This window comes from Sorghum bicolor, chromosome 6 (assembly GCF_000003195.3).
Source record: "Sorghum bicolor cultivar BTx623 chromosome 6, Sorghum_bicolor_NCBIv3, whole genome shotgun sequence".
Classification (NCBI taxonomy): domain Eukaryota; kingdom Viridiplantae; phylum Streptophyta; class Magnoliopsida; order Poales; family Poaceae; genus Sorghum; species Sorghum bicolor.
This window is the reverse complement of record NC_012875.2, coordinates 47080684-47096827: the sequence shown is the minus strand read 5'-3', so window position 1 is coordinate 47096827 and position 16144 is coordinate 47080684. Positions and strand designations below refer to the sequence as shown.

General features: G+C 44.3%; 1 protein-coding gene and 1 pseudogene across 1 annotated transcript; one reads left to right on the top strand and one right to left on the bottom strand.

The window, feature by feature from the left end:
- On the top strand, positions 2397–2789 carry LOC8073401 (arabinogalactan protein 1). Its single transcript, XM_021463601.1, has one exon. The coding sequence runs from the start codon at positions 2397–2399 to the stop codon at positions 2787–2789; it is 393 nt and encodes a 130-aa protein (XP_021319276.1).
- LOC8057444 lies at positions 13829–15883 on the bottom strand (annotated as a pseudogene).

Genomic DNA, 16144 nt, shown 5'->3' with positions numbered 1-16144 from the left:
CGCAATGCAACTGCCCGTACCATACCAGATGGCTATGGTCTGGATGCTGGTCCTGTATTTGTGTTTGCTTCAAGCCCTCAACTGTCCATATGAGTTATGGAACGAGTTCTATGTACAGCTGGGGATAGGTCCTGCGGGCAAGAATTACGGGAAGGATATGTTTGTTTTTGCATGCCGCATGGTACATCACCCCATCTGGTAGTAATAATAATCTGCTTGGATTACCTGCTGGAAGGCTGGCAATGTTTCTTTGATCACCCTGCTATTAAGCTGGGACTAGTCCTTTATGTATTTTCTTATATATCATCAGATGCTTTTGCTGACATTCAGTACATCTTGGCTGTATAATTGTGTCTGAGTCTGGCGATTTGGTTTGTTGAGGTGGTGTACAGCCAAAAGGAAGCTGTCAGGAACACAGTGTCAGGCAGATCCATGGATAGCTGTATTATTCTTGAGAACAGATGCTATAGAAAACATTGAGTCGGCTTATTAAAAAACAATAAAGTAAGCAGCTCCTAAAAGGACACTAACTTTACCATTGGAGTATATGATGAGCAAAAATGAACATTTTCATCTGTGTGCAGAGCAGCATCAAAGATTCAAAGTGCCATGTATTAACAAAATACTTAAATTACTGCAGCATTTTTTTGAGGAATCTACTTGAGCATTTGTCTATTTCAGATAAAGTAATAACCACAGCTATCAGCATCCTAGGAGCTTTGTACGAGCACTTGGTTGGGACCCTTCAGTCAGATAGCTGTGCGGCCTTGTTTAGTTTCTAAAAAATTTTACAAAATTTTTCAGATTCTCCGTCACATCGAATCTTTAGACGCATGCATGGAGTATTAAATATAGATGAAAATAAAAACTAATTGCACAGTTTGGTTGAAATTGACGAGACGAATCTTTTGAGCCTACTTAGTTTATGATTGGACAATTTTTGTCAAATACAAACAAAAGTGCTACAGTGCCGATTTTGCAAAATTTTTTTGAACTAAACAAAATGGCATAAGCTGCTACTGGTTTTCAGCCTCAACATATCAGAAGACAGCAAACCATCTGACGCCAGTACATCATTGATTTTTACTGAGGTCTGAGGGGTAGTACAGGAGTATATAGCCTTATGTGATGTTTTATGTTACTTTCAGAGAGATACTGCAGTTACATCTTTGACTTTTACTACATGCCTAGGAGCTTAGTTTCGTTTTCATGCCCAAGTTAAATTTTGGGTTCTCCTCCAACGGATCTCTCATTGGCACGACAGAAAAGGGAGGAGAATCTGATCATTTTTTCCTCTCCCCATTCGGCCACGCTAAGCTGTCTTCTCTCTTTCCAATCTTTGCAGACAGCATAGACAGACAGGCAATGTATTAAAGCATCTTTTGAGATGACAGTATTCTCTTATCGTAAACGAACCCCAACTCACGCACATGCGCCAGTGCGCGCCGCGCGTACACAGGGGGTCCACCCTGGCATGTGGCCGGAGCGCCGGGCGGCAGGCATCACCCTGCCGTTGCCTGATCGGTCACCAGGTGAAACGTGAAATCGTGGGCATGCTTGAAGGTAAAGCATGTATTATTCGCTGATTTGTTATAAGAAAAAAAAATATTTTTAAATGATTACAGATTCAGTTAATAAGTTCAAATGAACAAGCTGATATTTTGCATGTGATGGAAACTGAACGCTGGCGTTCAGAGTCATCGATCAGTTGGTACTGATTACTGAATAGGATGCAGTGCCAACGGATCGGCTTGATTTTCAGGTAAAAAGGAAAACCATTCAAGGTTCATAACATTCATCCGGTCAGCATGCATTGCAGTTCCAACTTCTCATTTCAAGGCGGCTGCCGCCTGCCTTCACCTGCCAAGTGTCAGCAAGCAAAGCAAAGCAAATGTGACGGTCAGCTGACAAGCGGGGGCCACGACCCGAGGGCCCTCATTCCAGAGAGACCCTTGTATTTCTCTGATCGTGCATGTCAGTATGGCGGAGGAATATAATCCGTGGTTAGAGATCTCATCATTAATCCATTATTAGTGTATTATTACCAACAAAAAAAAAGAGCCGCGTACGTTTGATCAGACAGTCTCTCACCCAGAGCAAAATTCCAAACGTGAAAGCCTCTCAAAGTCTCAATAATGGAAGCCAAAGACGTGCGAGGCAATCATGCAGGCAGGCAGGCAGGCAAGGGCAGCTGCATCGGCGCTGTCCAGCACCAGCACAACGGCCGCTCGCTCAGCTCCGGTGGGGCTCGCGCAAAAGCTGCCACCTTTATAAGCCCCACGCCTCTGCACGTCCTCTCCCATCCCACGCACTCTCGCTCGCCGTCGTTTCTCACGAGCTCTCACCGCAGCAGCACAAGGCAGGCGAGAAGCGAGCCCTCTCACACTCACACCACAATGGCCGCTTCTCACCTCGCCGTGCTCTCCGTGCTCGCGCTCCTCGCCGTGGCCGCCACGGCGCAGGCGCCCAGCGGCGCTCCCGCGGCGGCGCCCAAGGCCCCCGCGACGCCTCCCCCGGCGATGCCGCCCCCGACGCCGGCACCGGTCGCCCCGCCCACGGCGGCCCCGGCCCCGGCTCCCAAGGTCGCGCCCACCCCGGCCCCCACGCCGTCCGCGTCCGCGCCGGCGCCCGGGGCCCCCACCGCCTCTCCTCCGGCGCCCGGCCCGGACGCGTCCTCCCCCTCGCCCTCCGCCGAGCCCCCGGCGACCCCGGCCGGCGCCGCCGCCGGCCTCCGCCCCGCCTTCGCCTTCGCCGCCGTTGCCGTCGCCGCGGCCATCTACGCCTTCTAGATTATCCAGCGGCCCTCCGATCCTCTGCTTCTTGACCACTTTGTTTGCTCCCGCTTTTGTTTTTCTCTTCTTTTTTCTTCTGCGTCCTCACACGAGGCTTCCTTCTACCTATGAACTGTTGTAATTATGATCATTGATTTAATTTATCCATATCTCCAGACTCCATTCTTCTTATTATAAGTTGCTACGTATTTGCATAAGGTCTTGTTCAGGTTCTAAAAAAAATTTGGATTTCAACAATGTAGTATTTTCGTTTTTATTTAATAAACATTATCTAATTATGAAGTAATTAGGCTTAAAAGATTCGTCTCGCGATTTACAGATAAACTGTGTAAATAATTTTTATTTTCATGTATATTTAATCCACCATGCATGTTGCCGTAAGATCTTGAAAATTTTTAGAAACTAAACAAGGCCTAAGCTTCCAAATTTTCAGTTGCTTTCCGTGACCTCTGAAGTAGTGCGAGCAGCAAAGAACATGTCTACTTCAGCTTATAATCACTCTATTATGGATATTTTTTATTTTTAATTATTCTAGTTCAAAGTTCTAAAACCGTGCTGAAAAAATAGAAAATAATCGAAAATTTAGTGCAATTTTCATTTTTTTTACCGACAATCTAATTATAAATGAAAACAAATATGATTAAACCGAGTTTGAGAAAATTAGAAAAAGGAGAGGATTGTAGATCTATTTTCCTTCAAAGACCTTGGCTTGATTAACTCATAAAAATCTAGGGTCCCTCGGTATCATTTAGTCAGGCTTCTCAGAGCCAACTTCAATCTCTTTGGTTGGCCGATCAAGTCTCTTAGTCAGGCTCAAGCGAGCTAAAAAGGAGCCCTTAGCCAGTATGGGGGTATAAACCTCTATACCCTTACGGCTAGACTTGGGTCAGGAGGCTTGGTCCATTACGAGACAAGTCCGAGGCTTGATCCGACTGCTTGGAGTTTCGCGCAAGGAAACAAGACGTGGAGATCAAGCAGAATTCTAGTCGGTTAGAATAGGAATTGATATCGAACTGTCTATGGCAATTGTAACCGACTAGGATTAGTTTTCCAGATCTGTAACCCTGCCCTCCGGACTATATAAGGAGGGGCAAGGGACCCCTGACACATTATTCTCTCAACACAATCCATAGCAATACAATCAGACGCATGACGTAGGTATTACGCCCACACGGCGGCCGAACCTGGATAAAAGCCTTGTCTGTGTCTTGCGTCACCATCAAGTTCGTAGCTTGCGCACCGTCCACCGATAAACTACTACCGTGGGTATACCCGAAGGTAGACTGCCGACTAGCTTTCGTCGACAGCCAGGCTAGGAAAGAATGGAGGGGCTTGCGTTTTCGTGGAGCTAGGCTTGAGCTAGACTCGTGTCCCATTCGTCTCACCGTCCGGTGTGGCAACGAACTTATCGTCGACGAGCACACTCACTGCCAACGCCGCACTCATCCCCTGCTCCCGCCACCCGAGTAACAGCTCTCGAGGATGGGGAAGAGGAAGTTGATGTGTTGTTGGGCGAGCGCTCCCCAAGGTTTGATGCCTCCTCAAAATTGTCGCATCTGTGATTCGTTCGATGGCGGCGCTCCGGCCGTGCTCCTCCTGCTCTAAGGACTGCACGCGTGGAGTGTGCATGCTGGGGAGGTGATTGAGAGGTGGAGGCACCGAGGAGGGGCATGGAGATGGCGTTGGCGGCCCCAACAGTAGCGCAGACGGGATCCTCAACTCCGGCGAGCTCCTCCTCCACCTCCTCCGGATCTGGCCAAATGACTCCAGCGAGCTCCTCCTCCGCCTCCTCATTGACTAAATGACTCCAGTGAGCTCCTCCTCCATGCTCGCAGCAAGGTCCCAGCATTCCTCTTCCATGCCCCTCGTCCCTCTGCTCCTCCTCGCTCGCTCGGCATCAGGGGCGCGGCTCCCTTTGGAGTCCACCATGGCCACCTCTAGGTGCCGCAGGTGCAATCGAGCGGATGAGCTTCTGGTGTTGGCCATGGAAAACAGACAAGCTCCAGGTGTTTGATGAAATGACTAAGAGCATCTCCAACAACTTCTTAAAATTCACTTGGTATATCTTGAGTTATAGCAACTTGGTATTTTGTTTGGCAAGTGGAAAAAAGATGTGTCTCCAACAAATTGGTATTTTCACTTGGTAAAATTGAAAAAATAGGCCCACCTTTCTCTAAACCGGTTCTAAACCGGTACTGGGCCTGGACTTACGTGAAATTTGGCCGCGTCTCGTCATCGCGTGATCTCGCGTCTCGTCATCGTCATCGCGTGCGTGGCCGCCGCCGCCGGTCGAGTCGACCGTGACGCGCTACTCCGAACGAACGAAGGCTTCACGGACTTCATGCGAACGAAGCTTCACGGACGAATTCAAGCCGGCTTCACGAACGAAGGCTTCACGGACTTCGTCCGTTTGTGGTGAGTTGGTCCAGGGTGCGTCGGGGCTTCACGTGCGACTGCAAACGCGATCGGGAATTGAGAGTCGAATCGAAAGAGGAGAGGACGCGATCCAGGGTGCGCCGGTTGCAAACGCGATCAGGGACCGGGGCTTCACGCGCGATGGCGAACGCGATCGCGCCTTCGGCAGCACGGACGAGGATCAGGGGCGGCTGCGGCTTCACGCGCGACGGGAAGAGCTCTCCATCGGGCCGGCGACGCACCACGGGAAGAGATTGGCGCGAGATCACTCGCGCGCGCGGGACAGGGACGTCGTACCCAAAACCGCGATACGGAGTCTACTCCGCGCGCGGAGATATACGCGTGCGGACTCGATGTTTAGCAAGTTGGGAAATATACCAAGTGAATTTAAGGAGTTGTTGGAGAGGTGTTTTTGTATTTTTCTCAAAATAATAAGAATACCAAGTGGATTTGAGGAGTTGTTGGAGATGCTCTAAGAGGAGGTAGACTTACCTATTGAAGGAAGAGGTGACTCTATGCCCTTTGCATAGCAAACCAAACACGAGCTTATCCTAGCCAAGCTCAGCATCACAAGCAACCAAACAAACACCTCTTGGCTTCCTGGAAACAGGCTTGTGATGTCCAGGCTAAAATCCCTGATCAGGCTACAATAAACCAACAAACTAAACACATCCCTAGTAGCTCAGATGACAGATGTCCCGAGGATCCATTGTCCTTGCCATGAATTGATCAAGTGGTATCGACAGTAGGGTGTGAAACCCTCTATTTCGTGGACGTGAGTACGTGATAGTGTATTCATGCTACCACTAGATCGAGTCAGACTAATGCGCGGCCTCCTCATTTAGATATGTATACTCTTATAAAGTGAAACCCCACTAGATGAATTTTCTCTTCAAACAAAGTGTCTACATCATTCTCCACTAAGTGACCAACTAAATATTCTATCTCTTCATGCAAGGTGTCCACGTCATTCTCCACTAAATCCATGTCATTCCATATTAATTACAAAAAAATGACCATGTCATCTATATCATGTGAAATATTTTAAATCTTTAATCTATTAACATACAAGTCATATACATATACTATTTGTTTCATCACCAGTTCCTCTATAGTGTAATCAAATGTTAGTTTTTTTTCTATTAGTTTAGTAATTTTTTTACTAGACCTAATATAATAAAATATATGTAAGTTAAATTCATATATATGTATATATACATAATATATTCAATATCATATAGTAATGCTATGTATATAATAATCTATTTTTTAAAAAGTCATGCAACAAAACACGAGGAATTCACCTAGTTTGTTATGAAGAACATGGACGCCACCTACCAGCGGTGTAAAAAGAATGCTTCCATGACTAGATATGATGCAATAATGAGGTGTATGTTGATGATATCGTCGTTAAATCCAAGATGGTGGGATAGTTTGTCGCGGACATAGAGGAGACCTTCATGAATCTACGATGGTTCAACACGAAATTCAACCCTAAAAAATACGGTTTTGGGTCCCATCAGGAAAGCAACTCGAATCCATCATTTTTTAGCATGGCATCGAGGACAACCCGAAGAAAACTTCAGCGGTCATGAAAGATGGGGTTGATAAACAACATGAAGGAAGCCTAAAAACGCACGGGGTGCATGGTGGCGCTCATTCCATCTCTCCCGACTAAGAGAGTGGGGGATCCCCTGTCCAAGAAGGTCTTTTTTTAACAAGTATCCAAGAAGGTCGATCAAGCCCACGATCGGTTAAAGACGTTCCTGACCACCCCAACGATGATGATGTCACTAAAAGGATCATAATGAGTAGAGGGGATGGTGAATAGGCATAACATGACCCATGTGAAAGATGAACAAAGTAGGGTTACGAAATTCAGTTTATACACAAATACAAATATGTTTTTACCACACGGTAGGGATATAACATGAAGTGATTCCACGCTATAGCTTGCTCCACCTATAGGCAATATAGAACGGGCCACCACAACAAATAATACATGATATGCGATCACAAGACCACAAGCACATAGGGACACAAGATTAATCTGAGGTTCGGTCATACCACAAAGTTGTGCCTATGTCCCTATTATTGAGGAGACCTCGAGGGTCTTTAGAGTCTCTTTCAACTCCCCTCTTCCCTGGCGAACACAAAGATCAAGCTAGAAAATATCGGTAGAATAAAGAGGGTAATACAAACTTTCAGGAGCACCTCACAAGCAAGAAATGAGTGCTTCAATGGGCAACACCTAGCTAGCTTGGATTCCAAGAACCTAAGAGTAACAAATCACTAGCGAGTGTCACAAGTGCTCAAGAGTGGGATAGAAACTCCTAGAGTCGCAAGCACAAAGAATCTCACTATGATAATAAGTTATCAAAAAAAGGTGGTATTCCCTTCATTCTAGAAAGAATGTAATTCTAGCACAGTGTCATATTTTAGTAATTATAGAATACAAAGTTATCAATATTTATGATATCAAAAAAATATCATTAGGTTATATAGTTTTCTAATACATTGATTTAAAGAGTCATAAATATGAATACCAAACATGAGCCACTTTAACTGTCACACAACACGTAGTTGTATTTCTTTGATAGAGGTAGCACGCATCAGTTATATATATAACTTTGTATAACTTTCCAAAAAAGAAAAGATGCGGGTCTTGTTTAGTTTCTTAAAAATTTCGCAGAAAACTTCAGATTCCCTATCATATAAAATCTTACGGCGGATGCATAGAACATTAAATATAAATAAAAAAATAATAATTGTAATTTGCGAGACGAATCTTTTAAGCCTAGTTAGTTCATGATTGAATAATATTTGTCAAATACAAATGAAAGTGCTATAATGTTTATTTTTAAAAAAAAAGTTTAAACTAAACAAGGCCGGCCCAAAAAATTCATACTTTGGTCGAGTCTGATCCATCGTATCGGTGTTTGTAGCATTTTTCTCTTATTTGATAATTAGTGTTTAATTATAGACTAACTATGTTTAAAAGATTCGTCTCGCAAATTACTCTCTAGCTGTGTTTTTAGTTTTGTAAATAGTCTATTTTTAGTCCTCTATACATAAAGTATGTCCAAACATTCGATGTGACCGGGCCAAATTGTACGGTACAGTACACTCGTCCTTCTCGCTCATGAGTCTGATCCAAACCGCAGCGACGAGCTAGCACTGAGACCGTGGTCTTCCTAAAAGTGAAAAGTTTTGGGTACGTAGCACGTATCTCCGGGCTGGTCGATCGGACGGAAAACTCAGGTGGTAGGGCTGTCCAGGCTGGTCGATCGGACGGAGCAGGCGAATGGACAAGTGCTGAGCGAGACCGGACGAGCCGGAGAGGTCAGAGGTGCATATATGCATGTGCACCGTACCTGCGGTTTGCACTGCCCACACCCATGTGTGGGAGTGTACGAGTGCCCGAGTGTCCTCCGCGCCGAAAAACTGGAGCCACTACATGGAGTGGGGAAGAACGGTCTTTTACCAGTTTACCATTTTGCTGTAATGGCAGTTGAATATAATTCGTCGGCAGAGTCCACAAGTCAGACTGAAAACGGTAGGAAATGATCGGTAATAAGAGGCTAAATTATTTTTATTTTCATATTATTTTCTTGCAATGAAATTAATATGATATTGACGGAAACAAATATAGTGTTAATATTCTGGTAATTTTAGAAACAAAACTATTTGTTCGAAAGTGCATCGACAACGATTAAAAATCATCAAAGCGGTATTTGAAATACGATAAACACGTCAATCTGCAGTGCACGACATCCTAGACTATCCATAAGGGCAGCTACAATACAAACATATCATTGGCTTCAGCAAAAAATTGAAGAACACCTAGGCATAAAAAGTTAGAGCTACTAAAGCCAACCCTCCTCCCTGGATTTTCCAAAGCGAAATCAATGATGACACCAAATACATGCACTCTTTTGAGGCAGTAAACTCTCTTCCATCGCAAATTTGGATGGATGTTCCAACCTTTTGTCAGCTCGGACAGGTGCTGCTTTTGCAGGGTACTATGTTGGTGTGCGGAACCATCAATACTCATGACATGGAGTTTTGAGTCTTGGGGCTACAAGCCATGCTTGGGTGTCGACCACCCTTTTTTTAGTTCGCAGAAAGTCAGTAACTGTACAAGCATGTGACTGAAAAAGAAACCCCGAATGAGGCAATCAGGCAAACACGGGATCATATGAGATGACACACACGGCATTTTGCATCTTCTGGTTACTGCCGAGTGCCGAACAAGTGTGTGCTTCTTTCGGAGTTTGTAGGAAGCTAATGATTCTATATATAAGCACGTGAATCATAAACATTGAATGAGATAAACAGGAGATGATACTAGACGCGTCACGTTGCTTCTCTAGTTTCTTCTGGTTACCTTCCAAGCAATGTTTGCTCGATTTTTTTTTAATTCACCGTCTGTTCTCATCGATCCTTCTCTAGGAGTTATCCTTCACAAACTTGTTGATTATAGGATCCACAATTGAATCCACTTCTTTCTTTATCGATCTCGTCAACCTGTTCATGGTAAGGGAGCACAATAGTTATCCGCTTTATATTTATATATAAAGACACCATTATGTTAGTTTAATTCATGGATTTTTAAGCTGAGTATTTGTAGGTCCAGAACTGAGGAAAAAAAATGAGAATACTTGTACCTGGATGATACATTCTGTTTATATATAGTTTATGCCAATATTCAAACCGTTTTAAAATAAACTACAAACTATAGATCTAAACCACATCCTGTAGCTAGAGCCATGCTAGATAACCAGATGCATCCGAAGGGCAGGGCCAGTTTTGCCAACCACCATAGTTCGCTACACGCATACTACACCTCATCAAGTGTGGTCTCAGCCGCTGTCTTTGAGCAAGCAAATTGTTCACCTCAACGTATAGATGAGAGGCTACGAAATTGTGGCTACTAAAAAGAACAGGCAACCTTTTAATTTTTGGCAAAAAAGAATTGCAACTTTTTTTTTAGAAAAATACAAAGGTATAACATGCTACAATACGTGACAACTTATCATCATTTTTTACTTTCTTTTGCATTATTTCCATAACTTTCTTTTTTATATAGTTACGAAATTATACACTAAACTTATCTATACAACTCATTATATTACAACTTATCACCATAATTTCTCATCATGACCTTTTGGATTTCCTCTTTTTTTTTATAAAAAAAATATTTTCATATTTTTTCATTTTTTAGAAAGTTATAAAGTTGCATAACTTATTAGGTGACAACTTATCATCACACCGTCTTGTCATAATTTTTTTTACTTTATTTTTCTGAATAATTTTCATGGTTTTCTTTTAAAAGTTACAAATTTATAAGCATAATAACCTATATATATATATATATATATATATATATATATATATATATATATATATATATATATATATATATAGCTTATTACATGATAATCTGTCACAATAACTTTCATCATAATATTTGTAGATTTATGATCATGAGATTCAACTAGACGAGAAAGGAGAGAAAGCGTTCGTTTAGTTAGGGTACTCCTAATACAAAATTTTATATCATAGTTTTTATATCTATTTATTATTCGTCTATTTATTGAGTTTTGCTGTTGACCCGTTGTGACACTGTATTTATTGAAGAAACGAGAGTGAAAAAAAAACAAGAAACAGCTTCTAAAATAGACTCTGAGTGTACACGTGATACGAGGAGGAAGAAATATATCCCGTGCGCCCGAGCCCCCGCGCTGCGTCCGCTCGATGATCGCGCGTGCGTCCCACGGAGACGGAGCCTCGCGCGTGGCCGCCGGCAGGACCTCGTGCCGCCGTAGAGCCAGGATGCGGACGTGGTGCTGGCACCGCCGCCGTCCCTGCAGGAGCGGTCATTCCGTCGGTTTCGCGAGCCTCCGCGCGCGAGCAGCTTCCGCGAAGAGGATGCAGCCGCGCAGCTTATTCAGCCAGCAGGCCATGTCGATGATTATGCTGGCCGAGAAGGTGTTCCCGAGCACCGTCAGCTCCATGAGAAGCTTGCAGCTCCGGTGGTTGCGAATAATGGTGTAGTGCGAGTGTGCGACACATCTCGTGGTTGGACTAGGAGGCGGCTGCTTGTTGCCTGCTTCCCGGGGCAAAATCCCATGGTGCTCGTCTAGATTAGGAGGCAGCTGCTTCGCGACCGGACGAGGAGGTATGTACTATATGCACGAATGTTGGGGCAGAGGATCCGGGCAAGGAGGTGGGATAAATGATTGTGAAAACTTTAGAATAAAAATGTTACGTTGTGGAAGATAGTTCCTTTTGATACAGAGTCCTGACATAACTACAGCCCTTTCGAATAGCGTTATTGCATTGCATGCAACCTGGACACCCGGCCCCGGTGCTTCACATGCATGCAAGAAGTCACGATCACGAGTCGTGATTAACAACGAGTCGACGATGTTAGGTAGTACTAGACTACCAGATCAGCACGTACCCTCCAAGGCTCCAACAAACGAATAAAACAAAGAACACGAGAAAATGGGAACTTGCAAGACAGTCCTATAGTACAATGAACTTCCAAGTTTTTTTGAAGAATCTAATGAACTTCCAAGTAATAGCAGCAGCTGACGTGTAACGAGAAAGAGCGCAATTGTTTAGTCGACTACTACTACACCTCTACGTACACCTTATATTAGCCAAGTGTTTCGAGTACTGCCTCTCTTCAAATTATATGCCACCTTACTTTTAACGTGGGTTTTCAATTTTGACTAAGTTTTCTTGAAAAATGAACCAACATCTACATCATTAATTAAATTATCGATTTAATACCCTCAAAAAAATATATCCATGCATTCAATAGGTTTTGATAGTTCATTTATGTGAACTTTAGACGTCATTATATTTTCTTAAATTTTTATTAATCTAATTAGAGAAGTTCAACTTATAGAATAAAAAATAAAGAATGTACGTGTCTGGTTGATTGCGGATATCTAGCTGGCGGTTCATACATAAGTGTTATTTGTTTCGTAGGTGAGTTAGATATAGGGATATCTGTCTCAATGCATAGTTTTATGGCACAGTTACCAAAACTATAAACTAGGTAACCGAGCCACAAGAGTTTCATGGGGATGAAACTCCTCTCTCATCTGATGAAACTCCTTCATTTAATGACCCTGCCAAGTCAGCAATTTTGCTTATGTGGCACCCTATTTAATGTGCATGACACTCCCATGAAACATGCATTGAGACTGGCCTAAGGGCACTCACAATGCAGACTCTATCATGGAGTCTAAAGTTATTTATTACCTCGAACAATGTGGACTTGGAGTCTAAGGCCAGTCTCAATGGGGTTTCATTAGAGTTTCATGCACATTAAATATGCTGATGTGGCGCTATATTAATGAAGAGAGAGATGATAAGAGTTTCATGGGAGTAGAGAGAGTTTCATCCCCATGAAACTCCTATGCACTGTTTCCAAAATATTGATGTGTTGGAAACTGTGTCATGAAACACCCATTGATGATGGCCTAAATAAGACTTGGAGTCTTATTTTTTCTACCTCTTTCTTCAATAAATATGGTGCCACATCAGTAAAATACTATAAATAATATGTAATTAATTGTCTTGGACTCTATTGTAGAGTCTTGCATTGGGAGTGCCCTAAGGCCATCCTCAATGCGAGTTTCATGACACAGCTTCCAACACATAAATATTTTGGAAACAGTGCATAGGAGTTTCATGGGGATGAAACTCTCTCTACTCCCATGAAACTCTTATCATCTCTCTTTATTAATATAGCGCCACATCAGCATATTTAATATGCATGAAACTCTAATGAAACCCCATTGAGACTGGCCTAGGCAACATCGTCCTAGATGCTGGATATCTCTACCACCAAAAGTTTGTCTTGCGAAGTCGTCCATGTTTTCCAATCTTTGTCATTAGTAAATAATTAAGGATTATTAGTACGGGATGGTGGCGCCCAGCTCAGCTTGACGGACTATGCGTTCGCGTGACACGGTGTTGCGGCATCCCGAGATGTCAATGAACAGGGAAGTAAGAAAAGGGATTGAGAAGAATTGTTGGTTTTTTTGAGTAAAGTCCACCACCGGTCCCTAAACTTATATTAGTGTGTCATTCCGGTTTCTAAACTCGCAAATCGACCGTTTAGGTTCTCGAACTTGTTCGTCTGTATCATCTCAGTCCTTAAACTTGTTAAGTTGTGTCATTTCGGTCCCTAAACTTAAAAATCACCCGTTTAAGTCCTCAAATCTGTTTAGTTGTGCCATCCCGGTCCCTAAACTTGATTTTGAGTCTCATCTGGGTCAAAACAAAGCGATCTAAAAACTCTATATAAAAAATTATTCATAAATTTTTCATATGTACTCGAATGAAGACAAACTTTATATCAAAGTTGTAGCCCTTAATGCGTTCTACAACTTTGTAGTTGAAATGTTTTTTATTTAAAGTCATTTAATATCACAAAATTTAATTTTAAATTTTAAATTTCTAGATCTAAAAACTTTCAAAAAATATTTTGGGACCTCAAAAGATTTCAATTTAAAAACTTTTCAACTACAAAGTTGTAGATCGCATTGCTTACTACAAATTTGATATAAAGTTTATCTTCATTTGAATTCATATGTAAAAGTTATGAATTATTTTACTATATAGAGTTTTTAGATTCGTCATGCTTTGATCCAGATGAGACTTAAAAACAAGTTTAGGAACCAGAATGACACAATTGAACAAGTTTGAGGACCTATATGGGAGATTTTTAAGTTTAGGGACTAGGTTGACACAACTGAACAAGTTTAGGTACCTAAACGATTGTTTTGCAAGTTTAGGGACCGGGATGACACACCCAAACAAGTTTATGGACCGGTGATGGACTTTACTCTTTTTTTTTCTCTGGGAATGAGAGGTAAAACAGGAAATTTTTTCAAAGAAAAAGAGGATCAGCTGAAGCTCGTTTTTCACGTTATAGTGAAACAGGACTGCAATTGGTCAATCTCAAGAAGATGCTCTTACTCTTAGCAGCTGCCGTAGTCAAAAGCCTGACGTGTTCTGAATCTGATGTGTAGTAGCAATAACAACTAGCAACAGATTGCGTAATGAAACTAACCTTCTCGATCAGGGCCTCAGCTTTATCGGTATCTTCCTCGATCACATCCATGACCTTCTTAATCTTCGAGGCTGCTTCCTTGATACTCTCATTGCCGGGGTACTCTTCCGCAACCTCGTCGGCGACCTTCTCCGTCGCCTCTGCCACCTTCGATCACCTCGATTGCCACCTCTGCCGTCCTCTCTATCTTATCTGCTATCGCCAAAGTTGCAATCAAAAAACAAATATGCATGCTAGGGATTGTAGCTAGGAAATGATTTCGCAAATCCATGAATACAGCATATGATCTCTGTTTACCTTCTAATGTTCTGAACCTTCTGTACATAGGCACTGCAAATATGGCGGCACTAAACACCCACTTGGCCCTGTGAAGCGGATAGGTTTGGAGCAGGAGAAGGAAATCGATCGATCAGATACATTAATTTGGAAACAAGCAACGCACGTATCTGTTCTTCACTCACAATGGAAGAATCTTGGGTATTGGGAGGTTTCCTCCTGACGGCGATGGATTTGCATTGCCTGGAGCAACTGCAGGAATTCTGAACCAAAAAACAGGTCAAACTTTACACACAAAAGCCGCTGTGGAGTATCAGCTGCATGGAACTTGTTGTGTATGCCAAGAATCCAAGATATACAAGATACTAAAAGGTAAAGTCTGGAAAAGACTTGCTACATAGTGAATCCTAAAGAGGCTAGCTAGGATCTATATATATTATATAATATATGAGTAACTGTAAGTAAGATATGTGTTTACCGTGTAGTAGTTCCTTTGACAGGCCGTAAGGCATTGTTCATGCCTGAAGAATTCGTCGCTAAGCCATTAGGACTTCGTTGGTGATGAGAGGATGCGGAGACCACTGGATTCCCGTGGCGACGATGAAGAATAACAGAGGTGTGAAGTGCCATGCCTGTGGAGGTAACAGAAGAACCGAGCGCAGCCATGGGATCTGAAGGGGCAATAAGCTTGTGTTGTTGTCTTCTATGGAGTGGATGTAGTCCTTGCCGTTATAGTTTTCCAAACGGGCCGCCCGGCACGGCACGGGCACAGGCACGGTGAGGCACGGCACGGCGAGGCACGGCACTATGCAGCACGGCGGCCCGCCGTGCCGTGCCTGATAGTGCCTCCGTGCCGAGGTCGCGGCACAGGCACGGCACTATGCCCGGTTAGCCGTGCCGTGCCGTGCCGATGGGCAAGGCAGCCCGTGTGCCTCCTCGTGCCACCGTTGCCGCCAACGTCGCGTAGAAGCTTGGGAACGCCGCCCCCGTCGCGCCCCCAGCCGCGCGCCTTGGAGGAGCACCGCCGTCGTTCTTCGGCGCATTCCGCCTCGCCGTCCGCGGCGCGCTCCGCGAGGTCGTCCTCCGCGGCGCCAGGGCGCAGCACTGCAGCAGCGGGGGCCGAAGCTGGCCATGGTGACGACCTTCTCGCCCGCACACTTCGAGGGGGATTGGGACAGCCCCACGGCGTGCGCCCACACGGAGCCGTACGCGCCCGGGGAGGGGACGGCGAGATGCTCTGCGTGGAGGCGGAGGTTGCGGTGGCGGCGGCCGGCGCGGGGCGCGCGGGGCCGGGGTGACGGTGGAGGCGCTGCAGCTGCAGGTGACGCGGATGGCCGGGCTGCGCGCGGACGGCTGCCCAAGTGCCCAGCACGGTGAAGAGTTAGGGTTAGGATATATATACTACATCCAACGGCTGTAACGCTTCTCAGATCATCCAACGGTGGAGATTTAGCGGGCTGCATCGTGCCGGCCCAATTTCCGTGCCGTGCCTCGTGCCAGCCCACGGGCTGGATTCTCGGCCCAGGCACGGCCCATTGGCGTGCCGTGCCAGGCACGGACACGG